Here is a 24,666-nt window from a genome sequence, read left to right on the forward strand (position 1 = left end):
TTTTTAAAATTGTAATTACTTTTGAGTGTAGTTTCAATTTAGTCCTCCATGATTTTAGATGTTTCAATTTAGTTCTTTTATTATTTATTGCATTCATGTTTTAATTTAGTTTATACGATTTAGTCTTAGTTTGAATTCGGTTCCTACGGTTTGAACTTAGTTCCAATTTAGTTTTTATCATTTGGTCAAACATCACACAAATTGACCCTTATGGACCCAAAAATACATATTTTCTTCTATTTTTTACTCAATCCGTTATTTAACTCTGAATCATAATACAATCAACTCAACTAACACCTGGTCAAATATTTATCTTCGATCAAAAGGTCGTGAGTTCAAATCCTCATCCTCACACATTGTACTAAAATAAATGTGTTAGTACGAGAAAGATAGAAATTTGACTAAACCATAATAACCAAATTGAAACTAAACTCTAATCGGAAGCTAGAGAGATGAAATAAAAATAAAATTAAAATCATACCAACTAAAATATTGAAACTTTTAAAATTACACCGATAAAATTGAAACTATGCCTATTATTTTTTAGAGCAATAAAACAATTTTACAAAAAATATGGTGTGACAATATTTCAAACTTTCTCTTAAATTATTGAATACTTATTATTTAGAAATCTTTCTTCAAAAAAAAAACATAGTTTAAATCGATAAGAAATTTGTATCGCAGTATGTTTGAATCTTCACCTTTTATTTTCACCGTAATATTTCCAAAAGAAAAGTTGTGGTTCGATTGAAAAAAATTAGTCTATTTAAGGTTTGTTAGGTAATGTTCTCGTTTCAAATTCTATTAAGAAACACATATATTTGACAACTTATTTATATTTTTTGTTTCTCATTTGTTTAGAAACGTTATCAAAATTGTATAGAAATTTTGGGAACAACAAAAAAGAGTTTCTTGTTTCTTGTTTCGGTTTCCAATTTTTTTCAAAACACAAATATTTTTTTTCATTCTCGTGATAGTTATAAACTGTCATAAAATGATTTTTTTTGTTTTTTCTTATTTTTTTGCTTCATTTAGTGACAGCTATAAATTGTCATAAAAATTAGTTATTTGTGACATTTTAAAATTGTGGCGGATGATCTATTCACGACAAACTATAACAATTGTTGTAATGCACTAATTACAATTTTAAAAAACTATCACGTCCTCTATTTCCTTGATGCCTTTAATCTATGATAATTATTAACTATCATGAATTAAGTTAATGACAATTTTTAACTGTTACGAAATGTCAATTTTGTAGCAGTGACAGGTGTTGAGAGGCTATGCAATTCTTTTATTATTATTATTATTAAAAATGAGGAAACAGAAACGGGAACATTGTCAAGCGGACCCTTAAGATTTCAATTTAATGTTCTCCCTGCATCCATACTCTCACTTGTATCCATCTTGGCCTAAATAAAATGAAGAAAAATAATTTTTCATTAACGTGAGTCTCGATTAAGAACGAAAATGATCAACGCCAAAAAAATAAAGTCAAATTCAAACCTATAATTCTTAGAAGAGAGATGCATTAACTATTAAGTCAGGCTCAAATTAATCAATTTTATGGTTCGTAAAATATGTAAAATAACTTGCAATACCCTTTCGTTATTAATTACTAATTTAACTCTACGAGTTTAAAGGAACTAATTTAGAGTAAAATTTGAGAATTTTTAAAAGATGAGATGAGACTAAAATGAGAATTGTATGGTAATATTTGAGAAGAATTTATAATACCACAAAATATTTGTTATGTATTTTTTCTTTTTTGGGTAAATTTTTGTGAATATAAAACTCAAACCATTCATGAACTTTCTACAAGGAGAAAAATCATCTAAACTTTTCTTACCTACCAAGTTTTCTTCTACCATCTTTTTGCTGTCTTTTCTTTCCTTGTAGGAGTATTGTGTAATAAGTGAGTGGTTTCACATTTTACTAATTTTCTTCTACCTTTTTTTTAAAAATTTAGGTGATAAATATTCTTTTCATCCTTTTTATTTGGTCATTTTGATCTTACGCATCCAAAACGTAAAGACTAAAATGAACAAAAGTTGAAATTAAATTGATGATAATGAACTAAACCTGGTACAACAACCAAAAGAGTATTTAAATCTTAATAGAGTTTTGATTCCTAAGTTCGATGATAGGTTTCTATTTGATTTCTAGTTGTAAAAGGTCTTTAAGAGGCAAAATTTCGATAGTATCACTAAGAGAATGCTAACGGTGAGTTGACAATTTTTAGATGATATGACAATATTTATTATTTTCAGCTTACGTGGCAATTTATTTTCTTTACTCTATTTTCTTTCTCTCTTCCGTCTCCACTACTCCACTCCCCCCCTTCCCCTATGGCCTCGCCATTGCCCGTAGATCAATCTCATTTGTGCTCAAGACCTCAAGGTTACCTCCAACCATTCTCTGCTATTGGTTATCGTTATTTGATGGAGAAGAGATTCAGTTGTAGGCATCTCGAGAAATCCAAGGCCAAGGATTCTCATCAAGCCTCGTTTCTTGAATATCGTTGGATTTGTCGAAGGGTAGCGAGTCGTCCACTAATTCTTCGTCGAATGTGCTCAAGGATTTGAATGGAAAAAATGGAGTACGGGGAGGAGGAGGGAAAGAGGAAAAATACCACGTAAGCTAAAAATAATAAATATTATCATATCATATAAAAATTGTCAATTCACTAATGTCATGTCAGTATTTAGTGACACTAACATAAGTTTGATTCAAGTGACATTTTACAATTATTTTCTAAAGTTCAGGGACCAAATCGTTAGTTTTTAAAAATTTACCAGCAAATTTTGGAACAAAAATTGTATTTTGCCTAAACATTGAAAGCAATCGCAAATTTTAGGTAGAATAGTTTACAAATGAAATAAATATATTCGTATTTGTCTCACTATTTTTTCAAGTTTTAATTCCATGTGTGATAAGTGATAAACATTTTATTTTTTGTTTTTTATTTCTAAAAATTATGCTTAAAAACATTCCTTTCAGTTTCACCTGTGTGTTTCCGTTTGTTATGTAGCTTTAAAAAAGATTTTGGCCAAATTTTGAAAACTAGTTTAAAAAACTTATTTTTGTTTTTGAAATTTGGCTAAGAATTCAAATGCATTTTCAATACCGATTAAAAACTTACAAATGAAATTGTACCAGAACTAGCATAATTTAAAAAAATAAAAAACTAAAAGTGAAATAGTTATCAAATGACACGTGAGCTATCTTGCATTGTTATTTTTCCTGTTTTATTTGCTTATATGGAATTTACTCTTGCATAAATCGAATCACCCGTATTTGTACTTTCACTCGAGAACGTGGTTACACTTGAAACAAAATTAGGTTAGTTTTGATTTTTAATCAAAATAATGTCTTATATATAATTCAACGAGGTTGTATTCTTCAACCAACATGGTTTATTAGACACATGCATCATTAAAATAAAAAAAAATATCACATCAAAAAGCTCATTCGTTTGTCACGTGTATAAATAACTTGTTACATTAATAGAAAAAATGATAATAAAACATTTTAGAATAAATTTAACACATAATAAGTGATTTTTTTTCCTCCTTTTAAGAACTCACATCAATTTTAAAGAGTTACTATGATCTTTTAAGCTTATTCCACTACCAACCTCCATTCATGAAATAATTTAGTTTGAATCAAAGTTCTAAAAGGCTAATGTCGATATAAATATCAAGTTCTCAATTTTATAAAAATAAAAAATTCATAAAAAATATTTAAATCAACGAATAAAAATTTCACCATTTCTAAATAAGTTAAAAATTACTAATATTAATATTATGTCTGTATTAGTGATAATTTGTTGATATTTTTATATTTTGTCGACTGTTTTGCTATACAATGAAATGTCGATTCATCCCTCTGATAATGCCGTGCTCATAGGTGTATAAGATCTATTCCTCATGTCGATGTCGAATCCATAGACATATAAGATTTACCTCTCGTGTCAACATTGAACCCGATGACATCTAGAAATATCGATAAAAATAGCAACATGTCGATAGAAATTTAGTAGCTTAGTTGGAATGGTGCAATAGTAACTGATAAATGATATAGTTAGCTAAAAGTTGTACCACTATTCACTAATTAATGTACAATTATTCCTACTATTTACAAACTATTTTCAATTAAGACTATCCTAAACCCAACTCAACAAAAACACAGTTCTAAAAATTTTCACTATTCAATTTGGTTTTCCACAACAAAATGAACGAAAGAAAATTATTCTGAGATAAAATTTTATTTAGCCCCCTCGAGTTTTATATTCAAACAGTATAAGTTTAGTTCCTCATCTCAAGAAAATGATTATAATTGCTTCCTTAGTAACAAAAAAAAAAAAACTAATGTTACAATGACAAAAAAAAAAAGAATAATCAAATCGATGAGTTCAATTGTCCCGATTTGAAAATTCATCGGTTCATTTTTAGTTTTCTATTTTAAAAAATTATAGTGGCTTCCTCACCATTTTTCGCGTACGTCTTTTACCTTTCTTAAAAATACATTTGATTTAAAGAGGAAAAAAAAGAAAATCAAATTTTTAAAACCCTTTTTAGCTCCATCCCCAAAGTGATTACACATTACCACTGAACAATGAATACACACAAAAACCTCAACAATTGAGATGGCATTCAATCAAGATATTAAATTTTCATCGGACATATCGACATGTTCATGAATTTGACGTGGACATAAAGATGTAAATAGATATTCCACAGTATTGCAAAAAAATCGATAAATTAAAAATTATATATATCAACAAAATATCGCAAGTGAAGATAACATTAATAATAAGAACCTTTAACTTATTTAGAAATGATGAAGTGATATTTGCTAATTTAAATATTTTTATAATCTTTCCAAAAATATTCATCGACATCGACACTTTATTGATATTTCCATCAATACTTTCATAAAATTAAAATCTCAATATTTCTATCAACATCGACATTTTAAACCTCGCCTCCAATATATATAGACTTATTTACTTGGATATTGACAGTGCTTCTTTTTTGTTCTCAGTTATCAGTTTCAGGTCACATTCCACATATATATATATATATAGCACCTATATAGCACCTAAGTTTCTAATAGCAGTGAGAAACAATCTGGTTTCTAACATTGCCTTAATAGGGCAGAGCTCATTTGCTATCGTCGTCACCACCATACTGAGTAGAATTACCATTCCAAAAGGAATTCCGACCTCTGAATCGTTCTTCGTCGTCGTCATGCTTCAGCGTGTGAATATTTGCTCCAAATCTAGATGTAGACGATGGTTGCTTGCCTCGGGTATTGTTTCCACCCGTCACCATAGCACCTTGGTTTGGTTGGCAGGCATAACGACTCTCTGAATTCGAAGATTCGCTACCTAAAACAAAAGAGAGAAAGTGTCTACTTTAGTTTTAATTTTATTGAATTGAATCTTAAACTTAAATAGAAGGTGAAATTAACACCTTATTAAAACTATATTATAAAATTCCTCAGTACCCATGAATCCATCAATAAATAACACAAAATTTACCAACAAAACACTTGAAAGCAAGCCAAAAAAAGGCCCAAAACTAACCATGCCACAAAATCAACCAGTTAAAAAAAAACACTAAAGCTCAGCAATCCAAACCTAGCTAAAAAGTATCAAACACACCTAGAAGAACCAATGCTCCCCAAAAAAAAAAAAAACCCCACCTAGGCACAAGAATGCTCCTGCCTAAGTAATAATTTCACTACTTATTTAGGTTTTTATAGTTCAATTCCACAAGTTAGAAGGCTATGTATAGGGGCAAAGAAAACATTGTTTTAGGATCGCTTTATCTCCATCCCTAAGAGATCCTCGGTACATGAAGAGAGATATTTTATGCATGAAGCTATTTGATGATGATGAAATACTCAAGAATATTCACTGACATGATTCCAAAAATTTAAACTAATAGGTTACGATAAATTTAAGTTTTTTATAGATACCTTAACACTCTCCCTTGTAGTTCAAACACGGATATCCTGCTCAATGTTAAATTACTATTGAACCCAAAAGTTTAAGCCGACATACTACGGTAAATTTAATCTTTTATAGATACCTTAACACATGAAGTCAACTCAGAGTGGATAGATAGTTAAAGGAACCAAAAAGAAATACTTCGAAGAATTTATGTCAAATCGAGATCTTGGCCTACTTATGTGAAATTGCTATCTTTAGGGGGGAAAAAACTCACTATACTGTCGCACGTCTCCTTGAGTTTCATGTCTGGAACTTTCTGTGCTGGCACCTCTACCAAGATAGGAGAACGGATTCACATAAGATAATATCCTTCTAACGTATGCAAAATATCCATCACCATTTTCATCTGGAGAGGCATTATTGGCTGCAGAGTTTCTTTGATCTGAGGAGGAGGACGCCCCTCTGAAATCGTTACTAACTCCCTGATGTCGAACCATAATCAATGCTTGTCTGTTAGATAGGCCCAAGTCAGATAATGATTTGCCCAAATCTGCAGCAATTCAAATAAATAAGACAATAGTCAACACCCAGCTCTGGGTAAGAATCTTCATGCTATTAAAAACTACAAGTTCAGTTGTCACTGAGTTTTCAAGCATGTGTACGATAGGTTCCTAAACTTATAATGTTGTATCTAATATACTCGTAAACTTATAATGTTGTATCTAATATACTCTTGACCTTTAAAAAGTGTCTAATAAGTTTCCAAATTTTCAATTTTGTAGCTAATAAATCCCAAAATTTTATGAAAGTCAAATAAATTAAACACTTTAAAATTTAAGGAACTAAATTTTTTTTTTTTTTGATAAGAAACATCATGTATTGGAGACAAAAAGGAGCAACAACCTAAGGGCTATTAGAAGCAAAAAAGTTGACTTATTAGACACCTTTTAAAATTTAGGGACTCATTAGACAAAACTTCAGAACTCTGAAAGTTTGGGACCAAACTTATTAATTTGACCTAAATATTAAATAATAATGGAACAAATTCCAATGAAACTTCGAAGACGGAAGTGAAAGGGTTTAATTGAGTCCGTAGGCCGTACATACCAATATGAGTTAAATTACTAGCTGTATTTATAGGATCATAGATAAAACTTTTCAAAGATCTGAATATCAGTTTCAATCAATACCAGCTGATCCTCAGCCACAATCAATGGATGTCAGTCCAAGAATGCACTCTTATTGGAGAAATAAGTTGAGCAACAGTTTTGGTTTTTAAAATATTGCCCGTTTCCGGTGTGGTCCTAGTTCTTTTGTAATTTTTGCTTTAGTCCTTGATATGTTTAATTTATATCAATTACCACATCCATCTCTACTTGTTGGGAAGGCTACCGCAGCCTGATAAATTTTTCGTCATATTCATATCTAATCTCACTAAATTCTACTCTATAATTGATAACATGCCAAAGAAGTCTATACGACAAGATAGCTTCCCAAACTCTAAGGATCAGTATGATCTTAAAATATTGAGGGGGAAGAGAGAGAGAGATGAGATGGAGGAAAAAGGAGAAGAAGATAAAAAAGACAGACAGTGTCCGTGGGGTGATAGAGAAGAAAGAAAAGAGAAAGTTAGGACTTTTTCGAAGATGAAGAAGAAAAATCCAAGCCAACAAAATACAATATAAATCAATAAAGCTTCCCACGCCCTTTTGAGTCAACCATGCAAACATTGTCATGTCATAATCTATCATGACCAGGTCAGTTTTCTATTATTGTCATTAACGTTGTAGTGACGTCAAAAACCATTTAGAAATTTTTTCTATAGTTCAGAAATCAAATGGTAGTTTTCAATACCTAAAGGACTAAATAGAATTAACACAAACTGTGGAATTCAAAAGGGTAATCTATTCAAATATTAAATACAAAGTAAGATTTTAATAATATTAGAGACCAAAATGAAAATGAAGAATCGTCAATCATACACTAGGAGCTATTGAATTTTACCAAGAAACAGTTCAGATCGTACCTTCATCAGTGAAGACCTTGCGAGGATACGGAACGGCTAAATCATAAGACCCAAAGCTACTTTCTTGGCTACTATCCACGTAATCTTTGACCATTCTCAAGGTGCTCGTCTTGGGAAACTTCTCCTGGAGGCTAACACCATTTAGCAACCGAATGTTTAAATGAACATCACTTGACGTGTAATCTTTACGAACACTCTCATTTTTAAAAGCGTTATTCTGATCCACAATTCCGTTCTTTTCCTCTTGGACATCTTTCTTGGCTTCTAAAGAGATTGGTTGTGAAGCTCCTGATTGACATGACTCGGTAAGCCTTGGAGAGATAGAAGAGTCATGCACAGTACTGGAAGTACGTTCAGTGGAACATTTTTGCAGGTCTCCAAGATCTGCCAATGAACTATTCTCTTTCTCAGAGGGATCAGGGGATTCATCATCGTTCCGAACACTCACAGAATGTTGTACATTGGACTCCTTATCAACTGCTTTTATGTCTTCCTGCTGGCAATGACAAAAGAGAATGGGACCAATTATAAGCAATATAAGTAATATAACCCTTTAGCTTAAGGTAAACTATGCTGACATGATACCTTGACTAATTGTTCAGGCCCTTTCTCCTCCTCTACCAACTCCTTAATGACTCCCAGAGTAGTTTCTGAGGAACCAATATGATCATCTGCAGGAGAAACAGCTGCCAAAGAGGAACTCCCTGAATCAGACGGCCTTGAAGTAGATGCCTCAGAATTCTTTGCAGCAAGGGCTGCAGTCAAAACAGATGCCGTAGTTTCCTGCAATTCATTTTCAGATATAACTAAAATTCTTTGGTGCAAGTAACAAAGAGTCCTAAGGATCAATAAAAACAAAAAGTATTTCACAAATATAGGAGGCAAAATAAAATTGCCCGAGTCACCTAATTTTCATTCACATCTTAATATCTCGTCTTTGAAAAGTTTTGGATATCTTTGTAGAACAAAAACACAACTGAAAATAGTGTTAAACCGTAACACACTAAAATTGTATCATGATATGATAGACCCCATGATGAAAATGTATAGTCCTAGGAGAGGGAAGGATGTATGAGTAATTTTACATTTTTAATCCCCATAACGAAAAATGTATAGTCATAGGAGAGGGAAGGGGCTACGAGAGTAATTTTACGTTTTGCAGATTTGTTATTGTGTGGGGACCATGGACCCAGAGCATATTAGTTCGTTTTAGGTATGATGAATATAAGGGGAAAAGATAGGATCTGGGAGGTATCTTTTTAAGTAATTTTCTGTGTACTTGCTCTCTAAGTGAGGTAAGGAGAGGTATAGAGCTCTCGAAACTCCCTTCAGAGTGAGGTAAGGAGAGCTATACCCTGATGCATAAATAAACGGTTGGTTTCCTATCACGATATAGAAATTAGAAGCTACAAGAAAAACTACAATACCCAAGCACTTGGAGAGACCTAAACTATCCCAAAATTACCGTCCAAAATTCTACCCACTTCAAACCCTCCACCATATTGTATTTCTTTTTTTTTTTTTTTGATATCCGCGTGTCCGAGCCAGCTTACACGCACCTTGACTATTCACGGACCAACCGCCTGATCCTACTACATTTGGTTGACAAGGAAACTCGTAGGATATTAAATCCTCCACCATATTGTATTTATAACCACTATTCTAACAAACTATGATAATCATACCTCCTAATGTCCTACTAGTACTAGTATTCTTATTATTTTCCTACTAGTATCCTAACCGGTTGGTAACTAATTTGTTGCTCATTTTGTATTTGATAATACAAGTCCAACTTCGATCTGGCAATGGAGAACAATCTTCTAATTTCATTTTATCTAAAATGCTATTATTTTCTTCGATCCAAATAAGCTATAAAATAACTTTACTGGCATTCTTCCACGAGATTAGCTTTTCCATTCAGCCACCAACCTAAAAGTCTGATAGTATAGAATCAATATCTTGAAACCCCAGGAAAGATTTTAAACTTAACGCAGAAAAAATATCTTAAGAGGTGGCAGTGGATGGAAAAATGTTACCGAGCTTCCATCATGATTCTACAGTTGACACAGATTTATGGTGAGCTGCCATCATGATTTTAAATTCCCTTTTTGTCTTCTAACATGTGTGTTAAGTCTTTTCTAGGCTAGAGAACCTAAGAACTTCCCTTTTGGGTTCTTCAGCAAGCCGGTTACTTGGCTACCATGTGGTGTATCACTGGAAAGAAATAGGAAAGAGTTCCTCGAAAAAGATAGTTCTTGAGAGGATGTGCGGAATGTGGCATTTCACAATACTCCTTGGGTTCTCAATTCTAATCTATTTTGTAATTATCTTTTGGTTTTGGTTACCAAGAGTTGGGGGATAACTTTTTAAATCGTTTTGTGGAGGGTCCCCTTGTTTCAGGTGGACCCTTCGTTTCTTTGGTAGCTCCTTGCACTCTATTCTTTCATCTTCCCAATAACAATTGGTTTATATATATATACACTATATACACTATATTTAAAAAAAGAAAAGAAAAAAAAAACCATAAAAAATTCACTTTTTTATGGACTTCTTTCGAAATCAAGTTTGTAGTATATTTATCCAGCTTAGAAGGATAGGAGTTAAAAAAGGCCAAGGCAGCTTTGCAAGCAAAATTTCCAGTATTGTCAATGTTCTAAAGCCATCTATCTTGAATAAGAGAGATTAAGAAAGCAATCCCTTCCATATTGTGGATGCCCCCCCCCCCCCCCCCACACACACACACACACATTGTAAATACTTATTTTAGGAATGGGTAAGGAAGTAAATTCCCCTACCAATAGCTATTGGAAGGGCTTTCGTGTAGGGAGTACTCATATGCTTTTGGGTTTGGCCAGGAAAGGCATCTTTTGCCTTTTGTGTAAGGATTGGGAAGGAGAGTCCCCAACCCTCTCTAACGGCTCGGCACCTTTCGTAAGCACTACAACTGTTTCTCTAGTTTTGAACATCAATATTGTGAGGAAGATACCTTAAAGCTTCCTATTAAAATTCCTCTTTAAGAACCAAGTTCAAATAATTTGTCTACATACCAGAAAATTTTGAAAGACTTAAACATGGAAAAAATAATGAGGGTCAGAAATTTGATTTCCAATCTTGAGGTCACGTTGAGATACTCATAAATAAATTAAATTTACCCAACCCATCAATTTAAGTCTTTGGGTTAAGTAGTGGTTTATTTATCTTTAACATGGTATCAGAGCGGGAGGTACTGTGTTTGAACCCCTGCATTGTTGTTTCCTTCCCATTAATTATAATTTCCACTTGTTGGGTCTTGTTGCAATTTTCTAAGCACACGAGTGAGAGGGAGTGTTGAGATACTCATAAATGAATTAAATTTACCCAACCCATCAGCTTAAGTTTTTGGGTTGAGTGGTGGTTTATTCATCTTTAACAGGTCATAACTAAACACATCATCCCGAAATTTCCATAGCTCTTCTAGAGTGGAATTTGACTGATTGCTCGAGTCCCTGGGAAAGGGGCACTAGAGACCCTTTCAGCTCTTTTGGACTACTTTTACTGCACCAACTATGAACTTTTGCTCGTAAATACTAACTATGATTTTTCTCCATGAGGCCTCTTTCTCGACATTAAATCCCCAGTTTCATTTTCTGAGCAATAATGCCAGTTCTGTGCCATCCTTGGTGCTTTGGAGTGAGAAGAACAATATAAATTTTAAAGGGATGGAAAGACCTTGGGAGGACGGTTAGATTTCCTCTCATTGGGTTTCGGTGCTTAACGACTTTTGTAATTATCCTTTAGGTCTATTTTGCTTGATTAGAACCCTTTTTTTAGTTTTGACTCCTTTTGGGTTGGATCCTTTTGTATACTCTCGTATGCTTTCATTTTTCTCAATAAAAATGTGATTTTTTATCCCAAAAAAAAATCCGAAGCAATAATTAATTAGCTCTAATCCTTTATAAGTGTGGACTGAGAGCGACATATATATTTCTCAACAAAAGGAATGGAAGATTAGTATGTACATTAAAATTTCAATTGAGCCTCCAAACACACATTCGTTTGAAATCTGACAACTTCTACAAGGTATAGCATACACCTAACCTTTAGAGCTCCATATTTTAAATGAAAATAGTAAAATTATTAATAGGAAATAGTAACATACCTGGATATGAAGACCCAACCACGCCTTCTCTAAATTGAAAGCCAAATCGTCAGCACCAATGAAGCCCTCTAAAATATTTCAAGACAGAAAAACAGAAGTCAAACAGAAACATATAATATGTTTAGCTCAAACTGTTGCAAGGGACACATCTCACCAACAATCCTTACCATTTTGCCAAAGTTGTATACCATTGTATCCAACAGCAGTTATACATGGAACAGATTTCTGTGGGTCTACAGCACACTGATGAAAGGAAACAACCTCAACCTTGAAAGGTATTAGAGAATGAGTACATAATGTCAGCAAGAAAAGGGAGGAAAATTAATATATATAAATCTGAGAGGCTTGCCAAGGAAGATGACATCCCAGTTTGAGAAGGAACAACACTGACAGTGAACCACAAGCTTAGAAACACGAAAACCTGTTTAGATATCGTATGCCGGATCTCATCAAGCCACAATAACCTAATAAACCAAGTGAGAGATGACCTATTACACAACCAACTAGCAGTCTACACACGAAATGCAATAATACCAATTTTATAGACATCTTATGATCAAAAATATTTTGAAAAGGTCCAGGAGTCTTTTTTAAAAGAGATATATGGAAAAACCAAGCAAAGAAAAATGATCGAATACAAAAGGGACCTAAAAAATGACCGCCCAAAAAGAGAAAGGAAAAAAAAAACTCCAATTTGAAAGAAATTACAGAACTTTAGATACATACACCTAGACAGGAGGACAGAAGCATGAAAATGGCAAGGGACCAAACCCAGGGACCAGGGTCTAAATTGAAACTTTTTCAAATTTTGAGGCCTAAGTGAAATCCATTCACACCTCATAGACCAATTGTGTAATTTTCCTTTTATTACAATAAGATTCCTTTTTTTATTATTATTTTATAAATGGAAAAAGAAAAAAAAAAAAAAAAAAGAACATGATATTTTTCAATAGATAGCCCCCAAGGGGCAGTCTCCTGGCAAGGGCTTGGAAAAGTTCATGAAGAGCTCAAACTGGGAGATTCTAGTTTATGGTCCTCATATAGAAGTTAGATGGCCAAAATGTAAAGATGGATAGACCAAGTTTTATGCCCCAAGATACACCTTCATACCAGAAAGTAAAGCCATGGGCAGTAGCATGCAATAATAATGAGAGCTGAAAAGTGTTAGTTAATATAAGGATACATATTGACGAAAACTGAGCAGCATCAGTGCTTCCAGCAGGAATATGTAATAAAACGCAGTATTTTGACACTGACTCAGCCACCTGATAAACCATCAAACGAAAGAATAGTATAAAGTCATAGATGAAGGAACATGAATCATTAATCCAAGTAGTTGAGACTCCAGAAAGAAGTTACTCTTGAGCTTGTCCAAGTGGAACTTTCCAAACTGCTTGATTCAGCATCCTCGCCTACATAAAATAGGAGGGGAAGGAGAAGAATAGATTCCAAATGAACAAAATTCAAAATGATTCTTCTTTTTTTTATAAGAAACAGACAAATTGTATTCCATTCACAAAAAAGGACAACCTAAAGGTAGAGGGTTGAGAAAACCCTCCCCAAAGAACTATACAATCACAGCTTTCCAATCCCGTATAATCATTTGAAGACTATAATTACAAAAAACCTTCTTGTGGATGGAAGTCCACCAAGAAGCCATATGCTGTATATTCACCCAAAGAGAATCCACCGAGGACTTCTTATCTTCAAAAAGTCTACTATTCCTTTCTCTCCACAAAAGCCAAGGTAAGGCTCTAGCCATACAATTCCAAAGAATAAAAGCTTTACCTCTTAGAGCCCTTCCCCCGAAGCCTTCTGAAATAAACTCATCTATCTTTCGTGGGAAACAAAAAGACACTCCCACCATGGCAGCAAAGTAAAAGCACACTGAAGAAACCACCTGACAATGAAGGAATAAATGATCTAGTGTCTCGGAGTCTTTATTACATAACAAACAAACCGACGGTGAGAGAGACCATGTGGGAAGTCTATGCTGAAGCTTGTCGGCTATATTAATCCCCCGATAGAACATCAACCACAAAAACACTTTTACTTTCTTAGGAACCTTAAAGTTCCAAATCTGCAACGAAATGGAAGTGTTCATTTTTGGAGAAGGGGAAGTCAGGGCCAAAAAGGCTGAATTAGTTGAAAAGACCCCACTTGGATCCTCCTTCCACCGCATTCTGTCTTGACCCTGCCCAAGTAGCACTCCATCCAACTTTTTAGTAAAAGTAGCCCAGCTATCTAGTTCTCTGTCGAAGAGGTTTCTTCTAAAAGCCAAATCCCACGTTTGAGAAACAGAATTCCAACACTCTGAAAGCGAAGCATCCTTCTTGTTAGACAGCATGAACATGTCGGGAAAAACAGTGACAAGGGGGGAGGAATCTGCCCAAGTATCTTCCCAAAAACGAACTCTATTTCCAGAGGACACCTTGAAAGCTACAAAATTCATAAAACCACTGCGCGTACTTCCAATATCTATCCAAGGTCTTCCAATCGAAGACCTGTGTTGCATTTAGTAAACCACTCATGTGAATCCACCCCATATATAGCAGCAACAACCCTTCTCCACAAGGCTTTTCCTTCTAAAGCAAACCGCCAAAGCCACTTCATCAAAAGAGCTTTGTTCCTCAACTCAAGGGAGCCCACTCCAAGGCCCCCCTGCCTAGTAGGCAGAGCAGTCCAAGACCATTTAACCAAATTTCCCACGGGCCTATGGGTGCCTCCATTCCAGATAAAATCCCAGATCAACTTCTCCATGGCCTTAATAACCACTCCAGGAGCTTTAAGAAGCGAGAAATAATAAAGGGGAAGACTATTTAACACAGTTTCAGCCAAAGTTAACCTTCCTCCTTTGGAGAGTAGGAGGGGTTTCCATTTCTGTAGCCTTTTACACATTTTCTCCAGTAAAGGATCCCAAAAAAACTTTCTTCTATGATTACCCCCAAGAGGAAAACCCAGATAAGAAAAAGGGAAAGTCTCTAGCTTACATCCGAAAGAAGAAGCCCAAGCCGCAGTTTCCAAGGGACTACAATTGATGCCTATCAAAGCTGTTTTTGTGACATTTAGAGAGAGGCCTGAAGTCAACGGAAAAAAATTGATCAAACCCCACCACAATTCCAGATTCTGTTTCGAGAAAGGGCTAAAAATCAAAACATCATCAGCATATTGAAGATGAGTAACCTCCACATCACTAGTTCCCACCTTGAACCCCTTAATAATTCCCTTCTCATGGCAAAAGTGTATCAACCTGCTGAGAGCATCACCCACCAAAGTAAAAAGAAAAGGAGAGAGGGGATCACCTTGCCTAAGGCCTCTTTTTGCTAAAATTTTGCCTCTGGGTCTTCCATTAATAATGACAGAAAAATTAGTTGTACACAGGCACCCATGAATCCACTTGCGCCATCTCCAATCAAAACCTTTAGCTTGAAACACCGCATCTAGGAAAGACCAATCCACTCTATCATAAGCCTTCTCAAAATCCAGTTTTAATAACATGCCCTTCTTCCTCTATTTCTTCCAATGCCCCACTGTCTCTGCAGCAGTTAAAATAGCATCCATGATTTGACAACCCTCCACAAAAGCTGCTTGAGCATCTGAGATGATTAAAGGCAGAACTTTTTTGAGGTGGGCAGCGAGGCCCTTTGCCACAATCTTATATAGGGATGAGACCAAACTGATTGGCCTAAAGTCCTTCACCGAAGAGGGATTTCTCTTTTTTGGAATGAGACAAATATAGGTTTCATTTGTACTCTTGTTTATAATCCCTTTCTCAAAAAAATCTTGGAACACTTTCACCAAATCGGTCTTGAAGATGTTCCAAGCCTTTTTTAAGAATTCGTTACTCATCCCGTCTGGACCCGAAGATTTTAGAGAACCCATATCCTTCACAGCCCTACTGATTTCTTCCTCTGAAAAGGCTACCGTCAACTGAGAGCTTTGAGCCTCTATAAGGGGGAACCAATCAATATTCTCTAAATGAAAACACTGATCCATCGTTGAAGTATAAAGGGAGGAGAAAAACCTTAAGAATTCAGCCACGATGTCCACCTCTTCAGTCAAAAGTCTACCCTGTTCGTCTTCAATCTCTGCTATGAAAGCCCTACTCTGTTTTTGGGAGGACCATCGACGGAAGAAATTTGTATTTTCATCACCTTCGGTTAGCCAACGTAGCTTCCCTTTCTGAGCCCACATCCTTTGTTCACAAATGGTAATCTCCTAAAGATCCCCTGTTAAAAGCCTTCTCCTTTCCCACTCCTCTGAAGACAAAGGGTGGTCTTCCTACACCCTGTCCCGCTCTTCTATGTCATTTGTAAGAGAATTCTTCTTGATCCCCAAATGACCAAACATCTCCTTATTCCACCGCGAAAGCACACCTCTCAGGCCTGTTAATTTTTCCATGAACCCGTGACTTGGCCAACCACTCATGGGATGGGAAGACCACCAGTGTTCGACTAGGGGGAGCAAGAGAGGGGACTCGAGCCAAGCGTTTTCAAATCTAAACGGAGTTGGACCCCATCTCCGCCTAAGCGGAGCCAGCTGAATGGGAAAGTGATCTGAAGTAGGGCGACTCAGACGAACAATCCTTTGATCTGCAAAAGACATCAACCAATCTTTAGTTACCAAAAAACGATCTAACCTCGAGAGAGTGGGAGAAATTCTGAAGTTAGACCAAGTAAAAGCGCCATTATCCATGGGGGGTCTTCCAGATCTAAGGCTTCAATCACAGAATTAAATTCCTTCACACTACGAGTAATTCTCCCAGAACGAGTACTCTGCTTCTCTGATAACCAGCGGGCCACGTTGAAGTCTCCTCCAATGCATCACACAACCTGACATAAACCTCCCAGATCTTCTAATTCCCTCCAAAAGCTAGTTCTACCTCTTCTAGAAGACGGCCCATGGACCCCTGTGAACTAGCCGAGCCTACCATCCACTAAAGAGAAATGAATGGTAAGGGAGAAACTTCCCACCACATAATCAATAACCGAAATTTTCAGCTCATTCCACAAGAGAAGAATACCTCCTGAGGTCCCTTTCGCATCTAAAGACAACCAGCTCACACGCCGAGAACTCCAAATAGATTTAACTAAGAATCTATCAATCTCACTTTTTTTAGTTTCTTGAAAGCAAACTACATCTGGATCCGCACGCTTAATGATATCCTTCACAAGAGCTCTTTTGGAGGCTGCTCCCAAACCTCAGACATTCCAAGAAATTATCTTCATAAAGAAACCTCCTTACCCTCTTCTACACTCTGTTTTGCTGCTTTTGCTTCATTCTCCCACGTAGCTAGCAAGTTTCTCAATTCTCTACTTTCTACATTGTTACTCTTGCCTCCTTTTCCCCCCACCTTCCCTTTACACGGAATAGGTCTAATACATAGGCTATTTTCCCAAAGAGCAACCACCAGATTTTTTGTGAAGGGGAGAATAGCTGGAGGAGCATCTGCAATCTTACCCGTCTCAACTGGCCCTTCTAAGTCCCACCGTCTCTAATAGCTACCGTTCAATAGGATTGACATCTACAATAACAAGTTTTCTCCCCTTTCCAGGATCCTCCGTTTCTAAACATTCCTCGACCACGAGAAAACTGTAGGAGAAGAAGGAATTTCGTTCACCGGCGCATCTTCACTCAACCACGAGGATTCCGAAGAGACCTCTAGTTTTTATGGGAGTCATAATTATAATATCTTGATATTGTTGATGGGTTTGGGATAGAAAACTGAGAAGAAAACATAGACTGAAATATTATTCTATAGCCAAATTGTGCTATGAAATCCCCATCCATTCAAAAAGGTATAGTCTTTTCAACTGAAGAGGAAAGGCGTCAGAAGAGAAAATTGGCTAGGGAGGAAGAAATAGACAGAAAAGAAAAGAAAAAAGGTAAACAAATTGAGGTTTCATCAGAATCCTTTTGGTCCAGTGAAGAAATTGATTATCCAGACAGTCCACAGCCCGTTGACTTTGTGCAGGATTTCCCAGAAGGTTACCAAGCCTGTTTTGAGGAGTCGCATGACAATGACCTTGATGGACAGGGGAAGGAGTTGATGGCAATTGAGGCAGAACCTTTAGCTAGTAATGACCTTGACAGGGCGGAGGAAGAATCATTAGAAGTCTCTTCGCCACAAAAGGTCTTCCCTTTTACAAAAAAGATGGTGGTTCTTCTTTGGGAGAACAATCTTTGTATTCGTCCAATCCCAAATAAAAACAAAGTTACGAGCAAAGGTACAAAATCAAACAATACAGAGAGTAGGGAGCTGAAGAATCTGTTGGCTACTTGGGAAAATAAGGCCAGGATAGCAAGGCAGAATGTAGATGAGGGCCCTTCGGTGGCTCAATGAAGCTGATCTCTTGGAATGTGAGGGGTATTGGAGCTGCCTCAAAAAGAGCTCTGATCAAGGATCTTCTTCTTAAAGAAGATCCAGACATAGTTTGTTTGCAGGAGACAAAGAAAAGCTCAGTAGATAGGAGGTTAATTAAGTCGATTTGGAGCTCTCGTAATATCGGCTGGCTGGCTCTTGAGGCAGAGGACACTGCTGGGGGTATCCTGATGTTATGGAATGAACAGAAATTAACCACTTTAGATTCTTTGTTGGGTTCCTTCTATGTCTTCCTTAATTTCAGATTTTTTGATGGCAGGACAGGGTGGTTCTCAAGTATCTATGGGCCTTCTTCTACTAGAGGCAGAGCTATTTTTTGGCGAGAGTTGGAGGATTTAGCTGGCCTTTGTCAAGGGTGTTGGTGTATAGCAGGGGATTTTAATGTGGCTCGATGGATTTCGGAAAAAATGGGAGGTAAAGGCGAAAGAGTTACTCGAAGTATGAAGGATTTTAATTCCTTTATTGAAGACACCGACCTCCTGGACTCTCCCTTGGACAATGGTTCTTACACTTGGTCTAATACGCATTCCTCTCCAATTCTCTCGAGGTTAGATCGTTTTCTTTTATCTAAGGGATGGGTCTCAATTTTTGCAGATCAAAGGGCTACTAGACTCTTTCTTACCACTTCTGACCATTATCCTATTAAATTGGCGTCTGAAGATATTAAATGGGGCCCTACTCCTTTTAGATTTGAAAATGCATGGTTAGAGTCCCATCTCTTGATGCCGTTGGTTGATCAATGGTGGAAAACTAATCCTCTTCAAGGATGGCCGGGTTATGGTTTCATGAAGAAATTTCAGGGTCTGAAAGGGGTGCTCACCAATTGGAACATAGAGGTTTTTGGCCACATTGGCCTCAAGAAGATGGATCTTATGAAAGCCATAGATGCTTTGAATAGAGAGGAAGAAGTTAATTCTCTCTCTGAAGATGATTTCAATAGAAGATAGGGGCTAAAAGAGTGCTTGATTGAAACTACTTTCAGTGAGCAAAGATTGTGGATGCAGAAAGGGAAAATAAAATGGTTGCAAGAGGGAGACGAGAACACGAACTTCTTTCACCGATGGGCTGCACACAAGAAAAACCGGGCCTACATAGCTGAAATTCAAACTGAACAGGGCACCTCTTTGACTAAATGGGAAGATATAGAAGCAGAATTCTTGAGATATTTCTCCTCCTTGTACTCCACCACCATGGACAGAGGCTTTCTATTTGAGAATTTGGATTGGGTTCCCCTCCAAGACTCCCATATGGCTCTTCTAGAAAACCCTTTCACAGAGGATGAGATAGGAAAGGCAGTGGCAGATTTGGGCACTCTTAAATCTCCGGGTCCGGATGGTATGAGCGATGAATTTTTTAAAAATTCTTGGAACATTATTAAACTGGATTTGGTTACTGTGTTCCACGATTTTTTCGAGAAGGGAATTGTCAACCAGAAGACTAATGAAACTTACATTTGTTTGATTCCCAAAAACTCAAACCCTCTGAAAGTCAAAGATTATAGGCCCATTAGTCTGGTCACTTCTTTATACAAAAATATTGCTAAGGTGCTTGTTGCCCGTTTGAAACAAATGCTCCCTAGCATTATTCATGATGCCCAAGCAGCCTTTGTGGAAGGTCGACAAATCCTTGATGCTATTATGGTGGCTTCTGAGACAGTGAGTCAGTGGAAGAACTCGAAGAAAAAAGGCTTTCTCCTCAAATTTGATTTCGAAAAGGCTTATGATAAAGTAGATTGGGATTTCCTAGATGTTGTTCTAGAGGCAAAAGGGTTTGGGGTTCGGTGGCATAGGTGGATTAGGGGGTGTCTTTCTTCTACCAACTTTTCTGTGTTGCTTAATGGAAAGCCTAGAGGTAAGATAAAGGACAAGAGGGGCTTAAAACAAGGGGATCCCCTCTCCCATTTTCTCTTCACGATTGTGGGTGATGCGTTGAGTAGATTAATTCACTTTTTTAATGAGAGGAATATTCTCAAAGGTTTCAATATTGGAAATAGTTCCTTAGAGGTGACTCACCTCCAATATGCCGACGATGTGCTTATTTTCTGCCCCTTTTCAACTCAATTAATGGAGAATTGGTGGGGTCTCATTCATGTGTTTTTATTGGTATCGGGTCTTTCTCTGAATGTTTCAAAAACTACTGTGATTGGTGTTAATTGCACAAGGTCAGAGGTTAGCTTCTGGACTTCCTCTTTTGGCTGCAAGATGGATTCTTTCCCTTTTAATTATCTAGGTTTCCCCCTCGGAGGGAACCACAAGACCACTAGTTTTTGGGCTCCGGTGGTGGACAAAATGCACAAAAGACTCCAAAAATAGAGTTCTTTGCTTCTTTCCAAGGGTGGTAGGCTTACTCTTGCTCAGTCGATCCTCAATAGCATCTCCATATACTTCTATTCGATTCTCAAAACTCCAGAGACAGTCATAAAGTCTATGAAGAAGCTTATGCGGGACTTTATATGGAACGGTGAGATTTCTAGATCGGTGGGGAATTTGGTGAAGTGGTCTTGGTCGGCTGTGCCTCATAAATAGGGGGGCTTTGGAATTGGTTCTTTGAGGCTAAGGAACAATGCTCTATTAATGAAATGGTTATGGCGGTTCACAGTGGAAAGAGATAGCCTTTGGAGATGGGTGATAGCCACTATTTACGGTGTGGAGTCTTTTGGTTGGTGGACAAAACCTTTGGGTGGTCCTTCTATCGGTAGACCGTGGAGGGACATACAAGGGAACTTAGAGCTTTTCAAAAGTTCTCCTTCTTCAAAATATCCTCGGGGGTCCAAGTCAGATTTTGGGAGGACCCATGGATTGATTCTGCCCCTCTTTCCACCACTTTCCCGGATTTGTTTGTGTTATCCTCTAAGAAGGTATGTCCATTGCGGATTGTTGGTGTGCAGAGGCCTCAACCTGGAATCTTGGTTTCAGAAGGAATCTCTTTGAAAGGGAAATGAGTAGATGGGCAAACTTCACTCGAAAAATAGAAGGTGCAGCTATCGGAAATGGAAGGGACATTTTATGGTGGAAAGTGGACTCATCCAACTGTTTCACAGTCAATTCAGCCTTCATGGCTCTCACGTCCCCTTCTCCTAAACTTAATTAAGCTACTGCAAGCTTGATATGGAATTTTAGATTCCCAAAGAAGGTAAAATTCTTCATTTGGACTTTGTTCTATAGAGGGGTAAATACCGCAGAGAAACTTCAAAGGAAATTACCTCATTGGACTCTTTCTCCCTCTGTGTGCACAATGTGTATGAGCAACAATGAAACAATGGACCACCTTTTTCTCCATTGCCCTTTTGTTTTCAAAGTTTGGGGGTTTATAGCTTCTTTGCTAGATTTCTCTCTCTATATTCCTAGAAGAATTGAGGATTTCATTGCTGAAGGTTATGGAGGAAGGCAGCTCAAGGGCAAAGCTTGGGTTCTTTGAAATTGTGCGGCCAGGGCTCTTTTATGGTCGATATGGAAGGAACGGAATAGTCGGCTTTTTGAAGATAAGTTGATTTTGTTAGATTTTTTTTGTGTGAATATTAAGCATCTAGCTTCTTGGTGGGCTTTACTACACAAGAAAGTTTTTTGTAACTACAATCTTCTTTTGCTTGCACAAGATTGGAAAGCGGTGATTGTATAGAGCTTTGGGGAGGGTTAGCTCTACCCTCCGCCTTTTGTTTTTATCCCCTTTAGGGGCCTTCTTGATTTGAATACACATATTTTGTTTCTTATCAAAAAAAAAAAAAAAAAAAAAAAAAAAAAAGAGATTGGAAAATAAAGGATAGAAAGATTACAATAATCTCCAAGTCATTCGAGCTACTTGGACCCTCCCCTCTTGAGATCACTCAAGCCTAAATCATACTAAATCCTAATAGCAATCCTATCAAAAACCCAAGGAAAATTAGGAGTCTTAGAACTCTCATCGCAGAATCTAGTTGTAGTTCTGCTCACCTTCTCCTTCCAATTGCCAATCATTAGACCCAATGGAAAAATGAAGAACTAATAGAAGACTCTCCAACCCTTCATAATTCAATTTCTTCTCAAGACTCAATAACGTGCAACAAAATCTCCTTCCCTCCCAATGATTGCCAAATCATCACCTTGCCATGATCCATTCTTCTTACTTCTATGCCACACAAAAGTAGAACATCTGATTCATCAGACATTAGCTGTTTAACTATATGAAATTCCCAATTCCTAAACCAACTATTTGTTCTCTTTTTCTTCTCTTTTCCTTCATTTTTTCTTTCCTTTCTTCTTCCTCTCTCTCTCTCTGCATTTCCGACCCGGGGTATGCATCATGAATGTTAATCCAAAAGAAAATTGGCAGATGCTACGAAACGAACCCCACATCACAAAATATGTAAATTTTTAAGTAGAAACATTAGGGAAAATGGCCGAAACTAGTAATTTACACCACTATTTCGACCAGTTACTTCCCCCCCCCCTCTCTTTTCCTTCATTTTTTCTTTCCTTTCTTCTTCCTCTCTCTCTCTCTCTGCATTTCCGACCCGGGGTATGCATCATGAATGTTAATCCAAAAGAAAATTGGCAGATGCTACGAAACGAACCCCACATCACAAAATATGTAAATTTTTAAGTAGAAACATTTGGGAAAATGGCCGAAACTAGTAATTTACACCACTATTTCGACCAGTTACTTCCCCCCCCCCCCCCCCCCCCACTACTCAAAAGTCAAAAGAGTAACAAAAAATATCCTTCCTCCTTATATCTAAAATATATCCAATCAACAAAACCGTTGAGAAAGGTAGGAGAAACAAAATTTACCTGAAATAAAAACCACAAATAGTTTCCTCTGATTTTTGGATTCAAGAATTGCTTCACCTATGGAACCCTTGAATGCCAATGATGACAGAGACTGCTCCATCTGCACGAACAAACAATAATCAACAATGACTATAGAGACAAAATCACACCCAGTAACAAATAGAAAAAGAAAATCAAAATTTCAAACTAAATACCCAAACAAAAACTACATAATCGCCAGAAGAATCAAAACATAAACAAAGTTCAATTATCTCCCCCGTAATAAAATCAAACCCCCTAAATCTCCAGGCATTCACTTCCCACATACCCTCAATTCCGAAAGCAAATTTCAAGCAAACCCAGAACACAATTTGATGAGACGACAAGAAGCAAGCCGAAATTCCGATCACCTGAACTAAATTCAGTGAAGATTAGACTAAGAAATTTGGAAAAGGATGAGGAGGGTCGGCAGTTGACAACCGATGCGCAGTGGAGAGAACAGCGAAGGACGTTAGAAGAAGAAAACTTAAGAATTGTGTCAACTGTTAAATCGAATCACACTGCCAACGCCATGATAATCCTCCGAGTTTCAACCGAGATCGGTTCCTTTGAAATTAACACTTCCTTTTTTCATCGAATTTTAAGTGATTTTAAACCATAGGTTTAATTAGTCATTATCTTTAAACTATAATTATGAAAAATTTCCGTCAAAAAAAAATTATGAAAAATTAAATCCAACTTTCACTTTTTTTTTTTTAATAACACGAAAAACTATTTTTTAAGCCAAAATCACGTAACTCAATCGTAAATGACATTTATCTTTAACTACGAAAAGAGGTTGTGAGATCAAATACACCACTCCATTTGTTGCCCAAAAAAATTTTTAAATAAAAAGTTTTAATGATCGAATTTTGCAAAATTTCATTGAATTTCAAGATAAATTATTTATTTAACTTTTTCATATTTTAAATTTAATTAATAAAATTAAAATTAAAAATTAAATACAACAAACACCCCAACAAAGACATTTAATTATATCCATTTCAAATTATTCTCATTCTAAACTGTATAAAAAAAGTTGTCTAACATAAACTTACACTCACCTCCAACCATGAGGTTATGAATTTAAATCCTCACACCTCACTTGTTGTACTAAAAAGAAAAAAAAAAGATAAAAAATTTAAATCATTTCTTAAATTTTTTTGACATAAGATATTTTTGAAATAATTTTAAAATTTGAAGGTAGAAATGAAATTTGTGAAACAATAGAGCATGACTCAAATTTACTCATAATTGAAATTTACTCTAAAGTTCAAAGTTATTTGGTGTGATTTAACCTTTAAAATAGAACTAAGTAATTATTGTAAAAAGAAAAAATAGAACTAAGTAATTATTGTTAAAAAAAGAAAAGAAAAG

General features: G+C 36.2%; 1 protein-coding gene across 3 annotated transcripts; it reads right to left on the minus strand.

Annotated features, from left to right (window-relative positions):
* Nucleotides 1–4,797: 4,797 nt before the first annotated feature.
* On the minus strand, nt 4,798–23,878 carry LOC111018585 (Ubiquitin-like superfamily protein). 3 transcript variants are annotated; one of them, XM_088126582.1, is made up of 10 exons: nt 23,661–23,878; nt 23,272–23,371; nt 13,483–13,535; nt 13,307–13,388; nt 12,291–12,356; nt 12,124–12,191; nt 8,571–8,768; nt 7,986–8,478; nt 6,234–6,509; nt 4,798–5,392 (listed from the first exon to the last, which is right to left on the minus strand). In XM_088126582.1, the coding sequence occupies exons 2-10, from the start codon at nt 23,369–23,371 to the stop codon at nt 5,166–5,168; spliced, it is 1,563 nt and encodes a 520-aa protein (XP_087982708.1). In that variant the 5' UTR covers nt 23,661–23,878; the 3' UTR covers nt 4,798–5,165. The 3 variants fall into 3 exon arrangements, with proteins under 3 accessions (XP_087982708.1, XP_022150425.1, XP_022150424.1); XM_022294733.2 differs by having other exon boundaries at nt 7,986–8,481; XM_022294732.2 differs by having other exon boundaries at nt 7,986–8,481; nt 23,579–23,878.
* Nucleotides 23,879–24,666: the final 788 nt, after the last annotated feature.

Source organism: Momordica charantia, assembly GCF_013281855.1.
Source record: "Momordica charantia cultivar OHB3-1 chromosome 7 unlocalized genomic scaffold, Mcharantia_2.0 BLBB01000007.1, whole genome shotgun sequence".
Taxonomy (NCBI): domain Eukaryota; kingdom Viridiplantae; phylum Streptophyta; class Magnoliopsida; order Cucurbitales; family Cucurbitaceae; genus Momordica; species Momordica charantia.

Excerpts from the sequence above, each read along its gene's own strand:
- LOC111018585 (XM_022294733.2), bottom strand. The coding sequence starts at position 23,371 with ATGGAGCAGTCTCTGTCATCATTGGCATTCAAGGGTTCCATAGGTGAA. Across the intron at positions 13,389-13,482 it reads CCACTTGGACAAGCTCAAGA|GTGGCTGAGTCAGTGTCAAA; the intron begins GTAACTTCTTTC and ends ATGGTTTATCAG. Across the intron at positions 8,769-12,123 it reads GGTTGGGTCTTCATATCCAG|GAAACTACGGCATCTGTTTT; the intron begins GTATGTTACTAT and ends AATGAATTGCAG.